Source organism: Netta rufina (genome assembly GCF_964035555.1).
Source record: "Netta rufina genome assembly, chromosome: 8".
NCBI classification, from domain to species: domain Eukaryota; kingdom Metazoa; phylum Chordata; class Aves; order Anseriformes; family Anatidae; genus Netta; species Netta rufina.
The window spans coordinates 3,069,257-3,085,290 of record NC_140131.1 but is presented as its reverse complement, the minus strand read 5'-3'; the positions used below and the strand labels follow the sequence as shown (position 1 = coordinate 3,085,290).

The 16,034-nt window shown below is 43.1% G+C and overlaps 1 protein-coding gene across 1 annotated transcript in view; it reads left to right on the top strand.

Annotated features, from left to right (window-relative positions):
- Nucleotides 1-8,015: 8,015 nt before the first annotated feature.
- The window catches only part of PATJ (PATJ crumbs cell polarity complex component), a gene marked incomplete at both ends in the record, with an annotated part of 137,833 nt that continues 129,814 nt past the window's right edge, over nucleotides 8,016-16,034 (top strand). Inside the window, 6 exons of the mRNA XM_084291403.1 lie at nucleotides 8,016-8,037; nucleotides 8,120-8,286; nucleotides 9,307-9,498; nucleotides 10,837-10,976; nucleotides 12,757-12,955; nucleotides 14,622-14,750. Of these exons, the coding sequence (XP_084147529.1) occupies nucleotides 8,016-8,037; nucleotides 8,120-8,286; nucleotides 9,307-9,498; nucleotides 10,837-10,976; nucleotides 12,757-12,955; nucleotides 14,622-14,750 (849 nt within the window). The remainder of the gene's footprint in view (nucleotides 8,038-8,119; nucleotides 8,287-9,306; nucleotides 9,499-10,836; nucleotides 10,977-12,756; nucleotides 12,956-14,621; nucleotides 14,751-16,034) is intronic.

Below are 16,034 nucleotides of genomic sequence, written 5' to 3'. Positions count from 1 at the left end.
GCTCTGTACCCTGGACAAAGATGGCCGCCCGAGGGACGGCGCCCCTCTGCCCTTACCCAAGATGTCGGCCCCGCCTCAGCGGGGCGGCGCGGGGCGATGGGGGGCGGTGAAGGGGCTGTGAGGGGTCCTAGGGCTGCTCTCGGGGGGCGTCCCCTGCTCCAGGAACCGCCTGGAAGTGGCTGGTGAGGACTGGGTTAGGAGGGGTGAGAGCAGCGTGGGCAGGCGGCTGAGGGACAAGTACGGGGCTGAGGGGCGATCACCGGCATGGCAGGCCTAACGTCCCGCCTGGTGCCCGTGAGCGCTGTCCTGGCACTGCCCTGGGAGCTCTGGGCGCCTTCGAGAGAGTTTCAGAGAAAATTCCTCAGATGTGAGGTAAAGTGGGTGGCCTGTGCCCGCCCGGCTCTGCCAGGCCCGGCTAGGAGAGCCCTCGAGCTGTCTTGTGTTTTCATGTAAAATTGTGATTGTATACTGTTAAAGGACCTTTTCTTTCTTCGTTTTTCTTTTTCTCTACATTTTTTTTTTGAAATGTGTGCTAAATGCCTGCAGAAGACAAGCTTTATCTTCATCACTGTTTGCTCCTCGTAAGGTATTTTGTGGTGATAACCAACCTTTGTTTGTTTCTCACTTTTTAAAAAGTTATTCCATATTTTTCTACTGCTTGTTTCTGAAAGCATCAGTTTTCAGCTGTGAGCTGCTGGGGATCACGGACTGTTTGAGGTGAAGAGACCGTTCAGTGGTGAACGTACTTGGGAAAGGCAGCACTACTGTCATCAAGTTTCCATCCACTCTAGAAGCATTTCCTGAAAAACAAATGGGGACCTAGAAGCTTTAAAAGCTTGGAAACAACTCCCAGGTGGTATTTAAGAGAATGTCATTAACCAGCCCTTCTTAAAGTCTTCTGGTTTCTCCAGTGATTGTTTTTGTGGATGAATGGTGACTTAGGGATGAGTCTGTCAGTACCAATGAAAGGTCTGTTATGGCCCCAGGTGCTCAGAGAATCAGTAAAAACGTTGATTTAAAATATATGGATGTCTGACAAAGATCTCAGCAATATTTCACATCACTGTCTGTCTAACGGCTTTTGGGAGATTTGTGTAAACTAAATTGGCAGTCTCAAATTCAGCAGATAAAGTATGCAAATGAAAATTGACATTCCTTTCAGCAATTGGAAAAGAAAGGCCAGGGACAGAGTGCACTCTGTAATGAACCCAGCCTTCCGAGATCGAGACTGAGGTGCACTGATGAGAAAAGTGCTTAGCTCTTTTGTCTACATTGTATCTCTTGGATGGATAAATACCCCACTTGCTGTTCATCACTGTCAAAAACATTGTCACTTCTCGCAAGCACTACATTAATTAAAATTGAGAGTTAGGACTGGGAAGTCAGGCATTTGGAATCTTTTTTTTTTTTAGGATGAAGTGATATGTCCTTAGCATGTTACATGCTTTAGTGCAACTGCTCTTGTTTTGTTTGTTTGTTTTTAAGGGGGGGCATTAGGAAGAAGGGAAGTTGTTTCCTAGTTAGGAGGTGAAAATTCATTTCTGTACCTTTTGTAGTGCCTATGCTATGCAACCAGCAGGGTTGCATGAGATTTGTTTCATGTGAGCTACTGGAACTGGGTAGCAAAATAAAAAATATTTTTTGGAGGAGGCTCATTTGATATTTTTGGTGTTTATATGTGTGTATATAAAACATAAACATTACATAAAATAGCTGAAAACAGACTTAACGTACACTAGTCAAAGGTGGAGAGCAGCCACAGTCCGCTTTAACTTCTATGAGTGGTGCACGTTCAGGATTTTGAGGCTGGCGGTTCAAAAACCTCATTTGCTTTTATCGCCTTCCATCTCACTGCCTCTGCAGGGACTCAAGCCGCTGCTGCCACACACAAAGCCATCGCCACCACCCCTCCGTAGCCACAGGTAGCGCGGTGTGGCTCGGAGCGCTGTTGGCGCAGTGCTGGTTGTGGCCAATGTGGTGATAGGCGGGTGAGTTTCGCTGCTTCGGGGCTCCCCAGGGGAAGTGTCACAACTGCTAAACCCCATCCAGGTCCCAGTCCTCCCGAGGCTTTTGCCATCTCCCTCAGTGGAAGCGGCAGTGCCCGTACTGCTGAGGCCGAGCAGAACTTGCTTCGTCTGCAGAAGATGAGGGCTGAGAACAACTCTGGTGCGCAGCAGGCTGCCTGGATTCACGACTGGGTGCTGACTTGCTGCAAATAAGTACAAATAAAGTGTTTTATACAACTTCTACGCCTCCATTTTACTGTTGCTGGGGATTTTGGTGGCTGTGCTGACAGCCATGCCACGCGGGCTGTGCTACCACCGGCGGCCTTTCCCCTCACACCCCGACCCTGTGCTCCGCGTCCCCGCTCCCAGCCTGCGAAATCAGCCCCTCAGCACCACGTCCCCAGGCTGGGAGCAGACCCCCGGCTTCACCCCAAAGAGCTGAGGGGACGACAACGAAGCTTCCCCCCCCCCTCCCCACCCTTCTCCTCCCTCCTCCGGCCGCCGGCTCCGGGCCGCCCCCGGCGCGTCCCGTCCGTCCCCCGGGAGGCCGGCTCTCCCTCCGCGCCGCCCCGGCTTCCTTCGCCGCAGGTGAGCCGCCTTCGTGTCCCCCCCCTCCCTTTCGCTTCCCTTTTCCGCCCAGGTGAGAGCCGGCGGCAGCCATCATCGCTCCGGCCTCTCAGGTACCGGCGCCGAGAGGCTGCGGGGGGCTGAGGGGAAGCCCCGAGGGTTGGGAGGGGAAAAGGGGGAGCCCCCCTGTGAGAGGGGGCAGCCGGCTTGGGGGGGCACCGCAGCCGCCCTGTGAGGGTGGGGAGCGCCTGGAGCCCCCTCTGGGTGCTGGTCCTTAGGGGCTGCTCCATTGGAGAGTGGCTTTTTGGTGTGCCTGCGGGTGTGGGAGCTCAAAAATGGGGCTGTTGCCAGGGTTAGGGGTGACCAAACGAGCCCCCACTGTGAAGGGGGCGCGCTGTTTCAGCAGAACTTGAGGACTTGGTGGCTAATGTAAGCAGGGCAGGACGCCCTGCGTGTGTTTGGGAAACGAGTCACCCCCAGGCTTCCTCCTCCTCCTCCTCCTCTGAGAAGAGGTTCCCAAGTGGAGACCACCTCCTGCTCCTCTGCCAGAGGCGTCGGGTGCGAGCTCAGCCTCCTATCAGCCATCAGAGAGCCCACAGCGCTCCCCTCCAGCCTCCAGCCCGCAGGAATTCAGGTTCTGCTTGTTGGAAGTTGGCGTGCCTTCGGCGTGAGTAAGGCTGCTCCCGATCAGTGTGGAGGCTGGTCATCACAGGTACAGGGGGTTCTTCTGCTTCCCTCATCTCGCAGACACTAATGGTATGCTGCAGCACGCTCAGCTGGTCCCCGGAGTGGTTTTTTGGATGGTTAACAATGTTTAGCTTTGACCTGCTTTTCCCTGGAGGTGGATGGTGCGTTTTTATTTAGGTACTCACAGCGCTGTGCAATTGTTTCCTCCTTACAAGTGCCTGGAGCAGTCAGCGCGCGCGCTGTAGCACTTGTATAAAAACTGTAACACGACACAGAACAGCAGGTTTTGGCCTTCTGAAAGGCGTGTACACGCTAGGCTTGGTTGGACTGAATTTTTCTCTGCGTTACCAGGGTGGAAAACCAAGTAGAACAGCAAAGTACGTGCGAAATAGTGTTGTTTTTAACAGTACGTAGCTGCTCCGTGGCTTGCAAAACATATTATTTTTAATACCACAAGTTAGAAGTGATGCTGCTTTAGGACCGTTTTAGGATTAAGATCACACTACCAAACGCTGTTTTCTCTTGCCTTTGCCTTTTAATAAATTTTAAGCGGTTTGGACTGAAGTTTTCCAAGTCAGAGATCTCTCCTGGAGCAATGAGGAAAAGGAAAGACATGCGCTGAATCAGTCGCTCCTGATAACAGGGCTGGGGGAAATTACAACTGCAGCAGTGCAGAAAGGTGACTTTGGATGGGGAAGTACCCTTGGCTGTTCCCACGGCAGCCTGCTCGGCTGGCCCTGTTACCAGCCTTTGGAAAACAGCAGCAGTTAGCAGCTGCACATTGAGGACTTGCAGCATTTCATGTCCCAAATGGCTGTACCAGTGCTGAGCGGGGAGAGCCACAGTCAAGGCAGGGCTTTCCCTACAAACGTGGCTCTTGAAGGGTTCAGGTTTTTGGAGGCCGAGCTGAAGGAGACAGGGCAGAAGCAGTTGTAGTTAGGGTAAGGAGGTGAATGCGCAGAAGAAACTGCTGGCGAAACCATGCCCTCCTTCAGCTCCCAGCAGAAACCCCCTGATTTTTGTCTTTCAGCAGCTCTTCGCGGAGGGCGAGTGCTTGTCAAGGCTGCTGCCAGAGGTGTCATGTTCCTCCCTGGGTCTGGGACGTGCTGGGGATGAGCACCCCGCGTCTCGTGCAAGTGGCAGGCGGCTGGGGGCCGTGGCAATAGAAGACTTAAACCTTTCAGCTCTTCTGATGACCTCTGCTGGCATCAGCATGGGGGAATTCCTGTTTTCTTAGTCTGCTTTTGAAGAAGATCCAAGTCTTAGGATCTCATACAAAACCTTATGAAACTTTCCCGCTCCCTACGATGCGTTGAGTCCAGCTCTTCAAAAGTGAAGACAGTAAAAACCCAGATGCATGCTGTGCTGAAGTGTTGTGTTTGTTTTGTTTTGTTTTTCCTGGTATTGGAAAACACTGAGCTTCCTGAAATCCACGATTTTCACAATGATTTTACGATTACATTGAGAGTTGGGACATGAATTTTGAACTTTGAGGTTTGCAGTTTTGTCTACCAATAGGATAATTAAGTGGCTGGAGAAATCGGAGAATGGAGCTAAGGAATTTGAGTGCAGAGTGGGGGAACTGCTTCTAACGAGACAAACCATAGTGTTTTGGGATCATCCTTCAAAATTATCGTCTAAGAATGGACCTCCTAATTTAGCAACACTCTGCTGACACCCTGCTCAGACTGGAGCATCGGTGTTTGGAGATGGATTAGGGATGACCTCTTTGGGTCCCCAAACATCAACAGATGCTAATATAGGGAGTTGTGTGTTTTCCTGGAGCCCAAAAGCCAGTCGTAGGGACTTGTCCTCAATTATATGGTACTCGAAAACTTGAAGTTGGTTTATATTCTCAGGGATGCCCTCACACCAGAAGGAGCTGTCTACTTTAAAATAAAACACTTTTTTTTTTCTTCTACTCTTTTTGCCAAAGATCAGAGAACAAAGAAACACCGGGGGTGGTTTTAACATATTGCACAAAAATTAAATCATTAAAACCATTGCAAGCTGGCTGGAAGCCAGGTGTGATCACGAGGAATCCCGAAGTGCTGTGTAAACTTTCATTTTTATACCAACTCTACTCGAGATCCACTTCAGCATCTGCTGGGGCAGAAAGGTGGGCAGTGGCTCTTGGCAGCGCATTGGAACAGCTCGAGCAGGAAGCTGAGGCTTTCTTTAATTTATTTATTTTTTTCTTCACCTCCTTCTTCAGGGGACTTCTTCTGCGTGTCAGATGGAGCCTCGATGTCCTACCTACATTTTTCTGCTCTTAATTTTTCTTTCCTGGATCTGTACCCATTGTCATAATTGCTATTGTTACAGCCGCCGTGATGGAAAAAAGATTCATCTTGGAGACTGTCAGCGCGGCTCTTTGAGGCTGCCTTTGAGTGACGCAGGCTATTGCTTGCCGTGTGGTTTGCCAGGGCAGCTGAGCTGCTGCAACCGCTAGCTGCTGCTGCAAGGTGCGGGCCCGGCCCCATCCCGCGTGCTGCTGCTGGCACTGGAGCCCGAACTGGGCACAAAGCTCCCCCCACCAAAACATGAAGGGGTTTTTGTGTGCTCAGCTCCCCGTTCCAGTTCGCTGTGGGATCAGATGAATGAGTGAGCGCGAGCCCAGATGGAAGGGAAGAGGAACAAAACGCGTGAAAGGTGGCTGGAGAGCTGGACCAGCCTCTTGGCTCCAGCTCTTAGACGTGCAGAGTGCTGTCAGGTTGTCATTATTTCCTGCCATGCTGCATTTCTTTTCTGGGTTTAATCTTTCCTTCGCCCTACTGCTGGTTTTAAGGTGTTTCAAGTCACTTTTCCTCGTAGGAGTGGATTTGCATCTCGTTTTGTCGAGGGTTTGCTTTGTTGTTGTAACTGCTGATGTGAAGTGGGGAAACAGGGAAGTTAAATTGGGAAGAAAGAAAACATTTCCATATTCCTGTTTTGTTAAGGCTCCTGCCATATTTTTAGTCAAGGAGGTGAAGGTTTGTCTTTTCGGTTTAGATGAAGACTCAGGAATGTGCAAGGAAATGGTATTTTCGTCTGTTCTTCAGAATCAGATCTCAGCCCAGAATCAAAGGCTGCCGTGCTCTTAGAAGTGTTTTATTTCAAATGGAAAAGAAAACAAAGTCGCAGCCCTTACACGAGTTCAGATGCATTCCTGAAAATCTTTCAGGGGTCGAACGCTGCCTCAACCCTTGCTCAGGGTTTGATTTTGCAATGACCTCCTAAATGTGTTAATAGTCTTGCAGAGCTGCTCATTTTGCTTGGCCCTGGGTGGAAACCATGCTAACCCACCGGGTTCTGCAGGAATTCCTACAGGAGCCAAAGCTGTTTAGATACAGAGGAGCGTGCATAAATCAGGCATTGTGGTTTCTGACATACTTCCTCTTTTTTTTTTTTTTTCATTAGGTAAATTGGTTTAACCTGACTCTTCAGGAGAAGAGAAGCTATAATACTGCTGCCTTTTCACCCGCTTAATTAATATTCTCTTAAACATTGCAGTGTCCTCCCAGAACTCGAGACATTTTCAACTGGAGCGCAGACGGCGTCGGAGGCAGAGCTGAAAGGAGCAGTGGATCTGCTGGGAGGGGACCCCGGGATGTGCTTACCCTGGGATTGCATTCAGGAGCATATGACCATTCCTGCCCTTGCATTGTAGGATTAATAAAGTAAATTGACCTTATTTTTTTTTACTTATGGCTATTTTTGTTCTAAAGTAATTCCAAATTTATATTATTCATAAACTACCCAGTTATATACAGGGCAGAGCTGAAATTATGTAAATTGAGCTTTTAAGTGGCTGATTTCTTTCAGAGGAGCTTGTACTAAGCGAAGAAACCTTGTTTCTCATGTATGTTTTGGTATAACTGCCTTGGTAGATTTCAGAATGACAAGTTCCACATCAATGTAATAACACACAAGTGACAGCATGAATTTATCATCGCTGCTAATTGCAAGTCTGTTGTTTTTATACTGCCATCTAGGCCTCAGCCTCAGTTGGAGACCTGTTCTCTTTGGCACTGCAGTGAGGGCGATAAAGGATATTGTGTTCCTTCAAAGCCTGGCTTGTACGTACGAAAGAGAAAGGCAAGCACATGTAGGAGGAGAAGGGAGCAGGTTTCTTTCACCTGTTTGGCACCAGAGCTGTGACTATGCTGTTGGACTAGGCATTGATTTGGCCAGTTTGGGGCCTTAATGCTGTGCTCTCCTGTGCGTGGGGGGAACCTCATCACTGTTTTATAGGAAGATGCGAGGTTTCACCTATATTGCCATATGGCAGGGCTGAGCTCTTGTGATAAGAACACTGTCTACAAATAATTAAAATAATTGGGGGGAACGTATTAAATAACAGGAAGATTTTAAGTATATATGTGTTTGAAAAGATCACAACTATCACAACTTCAATGTCCACATTCACAGTAATTTGATTGAACGCAGCTCCCTCTCAGTTTCCTTGGCCAATATTTTTTATAACCTGCATTATTCCTTGTGTTTGGAGGAGTTGTTCCTCTTGTGTGTGAAAGGAAAAACACATGGAACAAGGACGATTTTCTGGATGTGCTGGGGCTTCTGTGCAACAGGCTATATTGAGAAGGGAGTAGTAGTGGGTTTTAATTAATTTAGTTATAGTTAACTTAGTGTCTTATTAGTGCATTTATTGATGGTGTACCTTTTAGCAATCTGCTTAAAGATATAAATTATTCCTTTATTCTTTTTTAAACCTCATCTAGGTCTTTCTGAGTAATTCCAAAAATACTATCCAACATGCCTGAGAATCCGGCTGCAGGTAGGTAGTCTGCAAGTGATTACTTCTGTTAAGCAGTGAGAAACAAAGCTCCGTTCCTGACTTGTGCTACTTTGTGGTGCAGATAAACAGCAGGTGCTGCAGATCCTCGATCGTCTGCAAGCAAAACTGCGTGAGAAACGAGATGCCCAGCATAATGAAAACCTGACTGTTTTGCGTAACACTCTCAGGAGCCCTTTGTTTAACCAGATACTGACCCTCCAGCAATCCATCAAGCAACTGAAGGAGCAAGTGAGTGTAAAATTACAATTGTTGATGTGATGATAACAATGCTGTGCTTGGAACTTAAAACAGGGTATGTAGGCATGTGTTAATGAGGACGCTCATTAATAAGCTGTAACTTGGTATGAGTGAATGTTGGCCTTTCTCTTTTCTTGTCAAGCTGGTATCTGTGCAGTCACTACTGAAATGATGAGGGGTCTTGCAACAAACCAGTCACGGGGCAGAAAGCTTTGAAAGGGATGCAGAAGAGTCAGGCACTGAGAACCACATCAGTCTGAGAAAAGCATCTGCAAAAGACATCAGCTGTAGTACTTTGATACCTGAACACAGTTGGAACTAGGACTCTGTTTTTCCCAGAAGCTAAATGCTGTTTATGAGCTGACTGGCAGCATCTTTTCTCCCTAAAACACACCGTCACTTAGCCCCTGCTGACTTCCACGAGAATGGTTAACCTACAGTGGGAAATAAAATCTAGAAAATCACCCTGAAGATTTGCCAAGCTCTGATACAGACAAACCCAAGCTAGATTTGAAGTGCGTCAGCTCTGGCAGTGGAATGGACTTGTGTGGATTGGTTTATAATGCCAGTTGACACTTAGACCTTGGATGTGGGTGTCGATGACACCTGTACACGAAGAGTTTTCATCACACAGTTTGCTAAGTCATTATCTGTCAAGACCAGAAATTGACCTGCACGTTCTAGCAATGGTAGCGTGTTAAATTGTAGGTAGCTTGTGTCCTGGGACAACATGGCATAGACTAGACATTTGGCTCCTGTGTGGCTAAGTGACTCTTAAGATTTTGGATACTTGTGCAAAAATCATCCAGGTTTGCCTGACAGTTGCACCAGTGTTTGAGTGCCTCTTTAATATTTGGTGCTTTTGTGTGTCTTGTTTCTGGAACGTCATGGTGAAGAGAGAAACTTGATATGGTAGCTTGCTTCTTTGGCAGTCTTTATGCAGATCATATATGTGGAAATCCGTGTTTATGTTTTTAGGAGTTTTACTACATCTTTGTTCATTTTCAACAGCTCAATTATATGCCTCCTGACTGGTCAGGAGATTTTGATTTTACCAGAAGAGGGCTACTAGTGTTTGCTGACAAATCAGTTGCTGCTGGAAGCGTGGGTATACCTCGCAGTTCACCTGAACCCAGAGCATCTACCTTCAATCCCAACCTGGGAGTTAATGAATTCAATGCAATCATCCAAAAGATGGCAAAGGTAAGGCTCTCAGGTTCAGTGAACCAAACTTGAATGTCAAACCTTTTCTTGCATGCCTTTTTTAAAAAAACTTTTTCAAACAAACACGTTTGTTGTGTATCTTGGAGTATGATGCCATCTAAGCCACTAAGAGAGCAGAGTTACTGAGGATCGGTTTTCCCTGTGAAAGATAAGTAATATGGAAAGTATTTTCTTTGCCTTTTTTTTTTTTTATTTTCTACCAAGCATGCTGATGTAGAAATGAGATGTCAGTTGCCAGAAAACTTTTTTTTTTTTTTTTTGGTATTTGTTGACACTTAATTGAAAATGGATGTTTTCTGCAGAAACTTGTTTTGATGGAAAGACACTTTTATCAAGCACATTTTGAATTGGAAATGTACCAGCTTTGTTGATATATGAACAGTGCAAATGATTGAAAGAGCTGGCATGTAATATTTTATTTAACTCTTCTTTTAATATGTCTTAACTTTGCCAGACAGATGCTGATTTCATTAACGTGACATAGCATGTACCAGATGCTTATGGAAGTTGTACAGGTGCAGACATCCACCCATGTGCAATTGGCATTTATACCATGAATGCATTGTTCTGTATTACTTTGAACCATTAATTTAATTGGTTGGTTGTGCCTTTCTATATTAAGTAACTGTTGCTAATTGACTACCTTAATGTAGCTGAAATATTTTGAGCATAACTCTTCTCGTTAGTGTGTCATTAACTCATCTGATAAAAGATTTAACAGTAAAGGCTGCACATTATTTGGGATAAAACAGCTGTGATAGAAGCGCTTTCTCTAAGTAATACTTCCCAGTAAACAACCCCAGAAATTCAGTATTAGAGCTGAGAAGCAGGCAGTTGCAAAAGCAAACTTTCTGGCATTCAGTGTGAGCTTGCAGGAACGGGAAGGAAATTAATTTCTTTATTTAAAAGCTGCAGTCTTTTGAACATGCACCTAAAATCAGCATTAAAAGCAAAAGGAGCCAAAAGACAAGTAATTTAGTTTAGCTATGCAGCATTTCCAGAAACCCCAAATATATTGCTCTAGACAGCACTTCGTTCATAGTTTTCATCCAGTTTGGAATTCATCTCATAATGTGAATGAAGTGTGAAAGCAGCTCTTAAATTCCCTGAGGTTTCAGAACCTCAGAGTGCTTGCATATCCAATACTCTGTTATATTAAAAATAATAAATGGAGGAGCTTTTATAGAAATAACATATTCAGTATTTTGCCTTTGTTTAGTCTTAGGAGGAGAACAATTCTCCTGGTGTTCATAAATTTTGAAGTAGCTCATTCTATTGCATTAAAAATTAGTAAATCAATGTTTTCTATTTTACTAGGGGAGACAAATAGAATCGATAAAGATTGAAAAGCCTTCTGTTGGAGGTCTTGGATTTAGTGTGGTTGCCCTTAAAAATCACAGCTTGGGAGAAGCTGGTATCTTTGTCAAGGAAGTCCAGCCAGGAAGCATAGCTGACAGGTGAGATCTTTATAATTGCGTCGGAAAATTGCAGCAATTCCGTGATGGGAAAAGTCATGATTTTTGCACTGAAAACTCTGTCAGGCTAACACGTTTGTCTAGGTTTTCTGATGGGATGTTTTGGTGGTGGTGGTATCTTGAGTTCTGGCTTTTCAACTAAGTGGACTCATCCTGAGGATCAGGTTTTCAGATGAGTTTCAGATATCCAAGCTGTTCACAAATGGAATTTCCAGAAATCATGACTCACTTAAGAGAATCTTGAGTACTGATTGAAAAACAAAGACAACCCGGAACAGAATACAAAGAAAATAAAAATTAGCCTCTGTTTGAATATTTATCCATTGTGTCCCTGGAAGATTTTTTCCCCTTGTTTCTTTATTTATGTGCCTATGACAATGCTCTATTTATAGTTGGGTTTACTGTTTGTTTCCTGTGTAAATTTAGATCCAGTCCTCCCAACAGATCCCTGCACAGATGTCATCATTGAATCAAGGCTTCAGGCAGTTTTTTCCCCGTATTGTCTGTGGGTTTTCACCCAACAACAAAAGACAGAGCAATCATTTAAAAATAAAATGTGATTGTAAAACCACAAGAGTTGGCATGAGACAAATGCAGTGCTTGGAATTATGTTTAAAGAAAATGTGTCTAGATTTCAAGTCACTGGTGTCACTTTTTAAATAACACATGTCAGGAAGTGCCAACGCAGGATGACAAAAAGAGTGGGGAGAGGTTGGAATGATAATGGCTATGGGCCCACAGAGAACACACCAGAGAACACTTAAAGAGAAGCATATTAGGCTCTTTCAAAGTGGAGACAGATGGACTGATCCGGATGTCAAAGGAGGGTGAATATCTCACTTTAGGATTTGATGACCTGCTGCTCACTTTCTTTGATGAGAGAATCTAAAATATGGCTAATGCCTGAAGAAAGAGATTTCAGGAAAGCATCTTAAATATCGCATGATAAAAATGAAATGTAGAATGCATTAGTGGAGATGTACAGCTATATTGTTTGGGACTTTTTATAAATTTCCTCAGCGTGCTTCGCATTTTGCTTCTGAGACAGGATCTCCTGGAGACTTTTTTGGATTCCTACAGAGCTTTGAAGGCAGTGTCTGGCTATGTAACAGTTTGGTCTCGTGCTCAGAATGAATATTGAACAAAGCAGATGAGTGATAGTTTCTCCCTTGTCACAAATCTAAATTAATCACTAGGATGAATTAGCTATGAGATTTGTTATCTTAAGGTATAATATAAATTGAACTGTGTATTGCCTGAAGAAAGTTTGATGTCTGAGGTTTGATAATATAAATTTTGAGAGAAGTGTTAGTATGCAGCTTGACCACCTTTAGATCAGATGATACAAAAGAATATTGTAGCCTGAGTTGTGGGTACTCGGAGATAACGTCACGTACTTCTAAAAGTAATGAATACTAGTTCCTAGTTCATTGTATAACTACAAAAATGTTTTTTTCTTGTCCTGTAATTCAATATAATCAAAAACGAATGAGGGAATTTTATGGAATTTTGAATAGTCGAAGGAAGAAATTGAGTAAACACAAACTGTGATAAAGTTGGAACAAAACTTGGTTGGGCAGTTCAGTACAATGTGCACTGCATGTAATTTGTAAGGTGATGAAGACAGTCTAATGAGCAGATTTCTTTTGTATAAATCATTTAACCTTGCGTAACTATTTTGCATGCTCGTGTTTAAATTACCCAAGCCTGTTATGAAGTCACTGTGCTGCATTTTAAAAATTTCTTTTAATGTTTTGTTAAGGGATCAAAGACTAAAGGAAAATGACCACATACTGGCCATTAATTGCACCCCATTGGATCAGAACATTTCCCATCAGCACGCTATTGCACTCCTCCAGCAAGCCACAGGATCTTTACATCTGGTTGTTGCTAGGGAGCCAGTTCAAGGAAACAGCAGAACTTCGTCTGTCTTATTAAGTGATATAAATCCACCTGAGACCGTGAGTGTTGTAATGCTGTCAAAATCAGATTTTGAACTATGCTGGATACTTTTTTGTACTTGTAAGTGTTTGTATTAGCTAGCTCTATGTATACGGATTTTTTTTAATCAGGTTTTATCTGCAGTGACATTTGATTTAGACTGATCACGCAGTAAGTATAATGCTTCCATTGCAAAGCTGCATGAAGTTGTTATAAAATAGATCCTGGGTTTTTATGGGCTAGCAGAAGCTTTAGTAAATCAACATATTCCTAGCAGCAGGGTCTGTTCAGGGTAGGCTGGGTAAAGTGTTTTACGAGTATACCCAGCTGAAAACTACTTGTGCTCAGCAATTAAAGATGCTCTGATTACATCTTAAATGACTGTAAACATAACCTATCATGAGCTCTGTTTGAAATATCCCAAGCAATTTAAACTTAAGCTACTCAAAACATAAAGTCTTGCTTTCAAAAGCAAGTTTTCAAAAAAATAAGTAGAAAAAAATTCTGTTAACCACTCAATCCATATTTATCAGTTGTTGCTTTTTAAACTGCAGGTTTCATTCATTGTGAACCCTTTTGTTTTCTTTAACAAGGAGGGATTGTCACTCAGAGATGTAATAAGCTAGGGCTGAACTTGCATCTGTGTTCAAACCATGTGGTCCAGGTGGCTTCGCTGAATTTGGTTGAACTGCACACCTAAAGTCAGGGTTTGCAATATTGGAATCTTAATTTATTATGCGAGTAGGTTTTGATGAAAATCTGGTTAAGAGCAGTGCTTTTCCTTATACTCAGTAATTATTTCCCTTATGATTATTACAGAGCTAGTGAAATCTGAAGGTTTTAGTGGATAATCAATATTGTTTATTGCACTGAAAATTTTAAAGAATTAAACTTTAACTGCTTTTTCATTGAAAGATCTGCACTGAACAGACTAACAAAATAAAATACAAATATATATCTCTACGGGGGGTCTTTAAACTTCTTTTATGATATTTAACTGGCTTTGGCAAAGACTTTCAGTATGCTAATAAATCCTTTATTCACAGAAGACTTAAATCTGCCTACTTTGCTCCATTTTGGTTTCTATGAGATATTAATCTGACAGAAACATTGGCTGGGTTTGGGTTACTTAACAGCTTTGTTATTTTCAGATTGTCTTGTAGAACATAAGGTCATAGTACAGTGTAGCTTAGAAACATGCTTCCAATTCAGTATGGCAAAATTTTATACTGCGCTATTAATTCAGCATGTACTGGTGGTGTTTAGAGTGTGTAAGTGACATAACAGATATAAGAATTTGGGCAATGCTAAGTGAAAACTAGGCCAGTGCAAGCTTCCTGACTGTTTTTCTCTGTTATTTGCCTTAGTCTTGATTTCTGAAAAACTAGAAGGATAGTTTTCATTTTGGCAAGAAAATCTTGAAATCTCTTTTTCTTAGTCAAGCTTTTTCCTAGTATCCTGTTATGAAAATAAAAGACAAAATGTATGTTTGAAAACAGATGAGAAATCCCACAGAGTATTTATACGGAAATGAAGCTGACGGAACAAAATCCAACAGATCTCTAATATGTGGCAGAGAGAGAAAAAAACTTGCATTGATTAATTCTTGTCATTCCTGGTACAGGTGAAAGTGAGAAACATTAAAGATGGACTGAAATTAAAACCTCCTGTTTTTATTAATTGCAGATTCACTGGGGCCATGTTGAAGACGTTGAGCTGATTAACGATGGCTCGGGATTAGGCTTTGGAATTGTAGGAGGAAAGACGAGTGGTGTAGTTGTAAGAACGATTGTTCCTGGGGGATTAGCAGATCGGGTAATTTGTTATATTATGTCACTTCTTGTTTGATTGTAAAGTATAATTAACTGCTTTTGACAGTCTTAAAATAAACTAATACACTTAAACAAAAGGAAGCCGATAGCATCAAAGTCTGAATGCCAACGTATACTTTATAAATAAATATGTTGAAGGTACGATTGAGGAAAAAGTCAGCACCTGATATGAATTAAGTTGTTTCTCAGACATGCTTTGGCTCCTAGAACATTGTTGAACATGCAGAAATTTTGAAAAGTTGTAGAACTTAATATTCCCAGCCCTTCTGATATTTTCAGCAGGACTTCTTGAAGTTTCTGATATCCTTTAAAGTTGTGCATGTGTGGTTTGCAACTTGCCTGCCGCTCTTTAAAGAATCATCACTACATTTCATCGCTGCTACGTTTCAGGAGCAGAGCACACGCAATTGCAAGCAGGGTTTGGATTTTTAATGTGAATTTGGTCATAACAAGTTACTGCATCTGAGGTCTGGAACCCATGCAGACAAGATCCAGTAACAAACAAGAGAGACAGGCTAAGGTACTTCCTCCAGTTAAGGATGGAAACAAAAACTGGAGATTCAGAGAGCTTTAATGGAAAATGTTGGCTCTTGCTTGACTGCCCCCCTCTGAACCTGTCATGTATAAATGAGTATTTTTTAATTATTGTGTAACACCTGTTTTGCTGTAAGGAATAAAGTGTCTCGGCTACAAATGAAGCATATAAGTTAAGAACTCACCACATCATTCTTAGCTGAATGAGACATCATTAAGAACATGTGAAATAATGAGCGCATATATATATGTTAAAATGGATGAATTTGTAAATGAGTTTGAGTCAGTCCTGGGCATAATTCCACGGTGATTGCTGCATAAATCAGTGCACCTAAGGTGGTAGGACTGTGCTGGTCAATACCAGCTGAAGATTCGGTCCTATGAATGCTAGCTTATATTAGAAATGATGATGTAGACCATGAATTACAATTGTCATGTTAAAAATGGTTTGTGTGTGTGGAGTCCTGTTACTTTCAGTGGAGTTTCTCAATGGAGTTGGAGCTAGGCATATAGGAAAGTAATTGCCAGGTTAATATAGCAGTATCCTGGGAAACTAAATAGTCCTAAATCCAAGTGCTGTGATTTTTATTCTAACCCCTATTCTATGTGGATTGTTCCATGAAAATTCAGTACATAACAGCCCACAAGATTCTAAAACAATGTCTTTTATTTTCTCCTAAATGAGAGAAGTAACCAGTTTCTTAGGAACAGTGCCTTCAGCCTGTGTATCTTA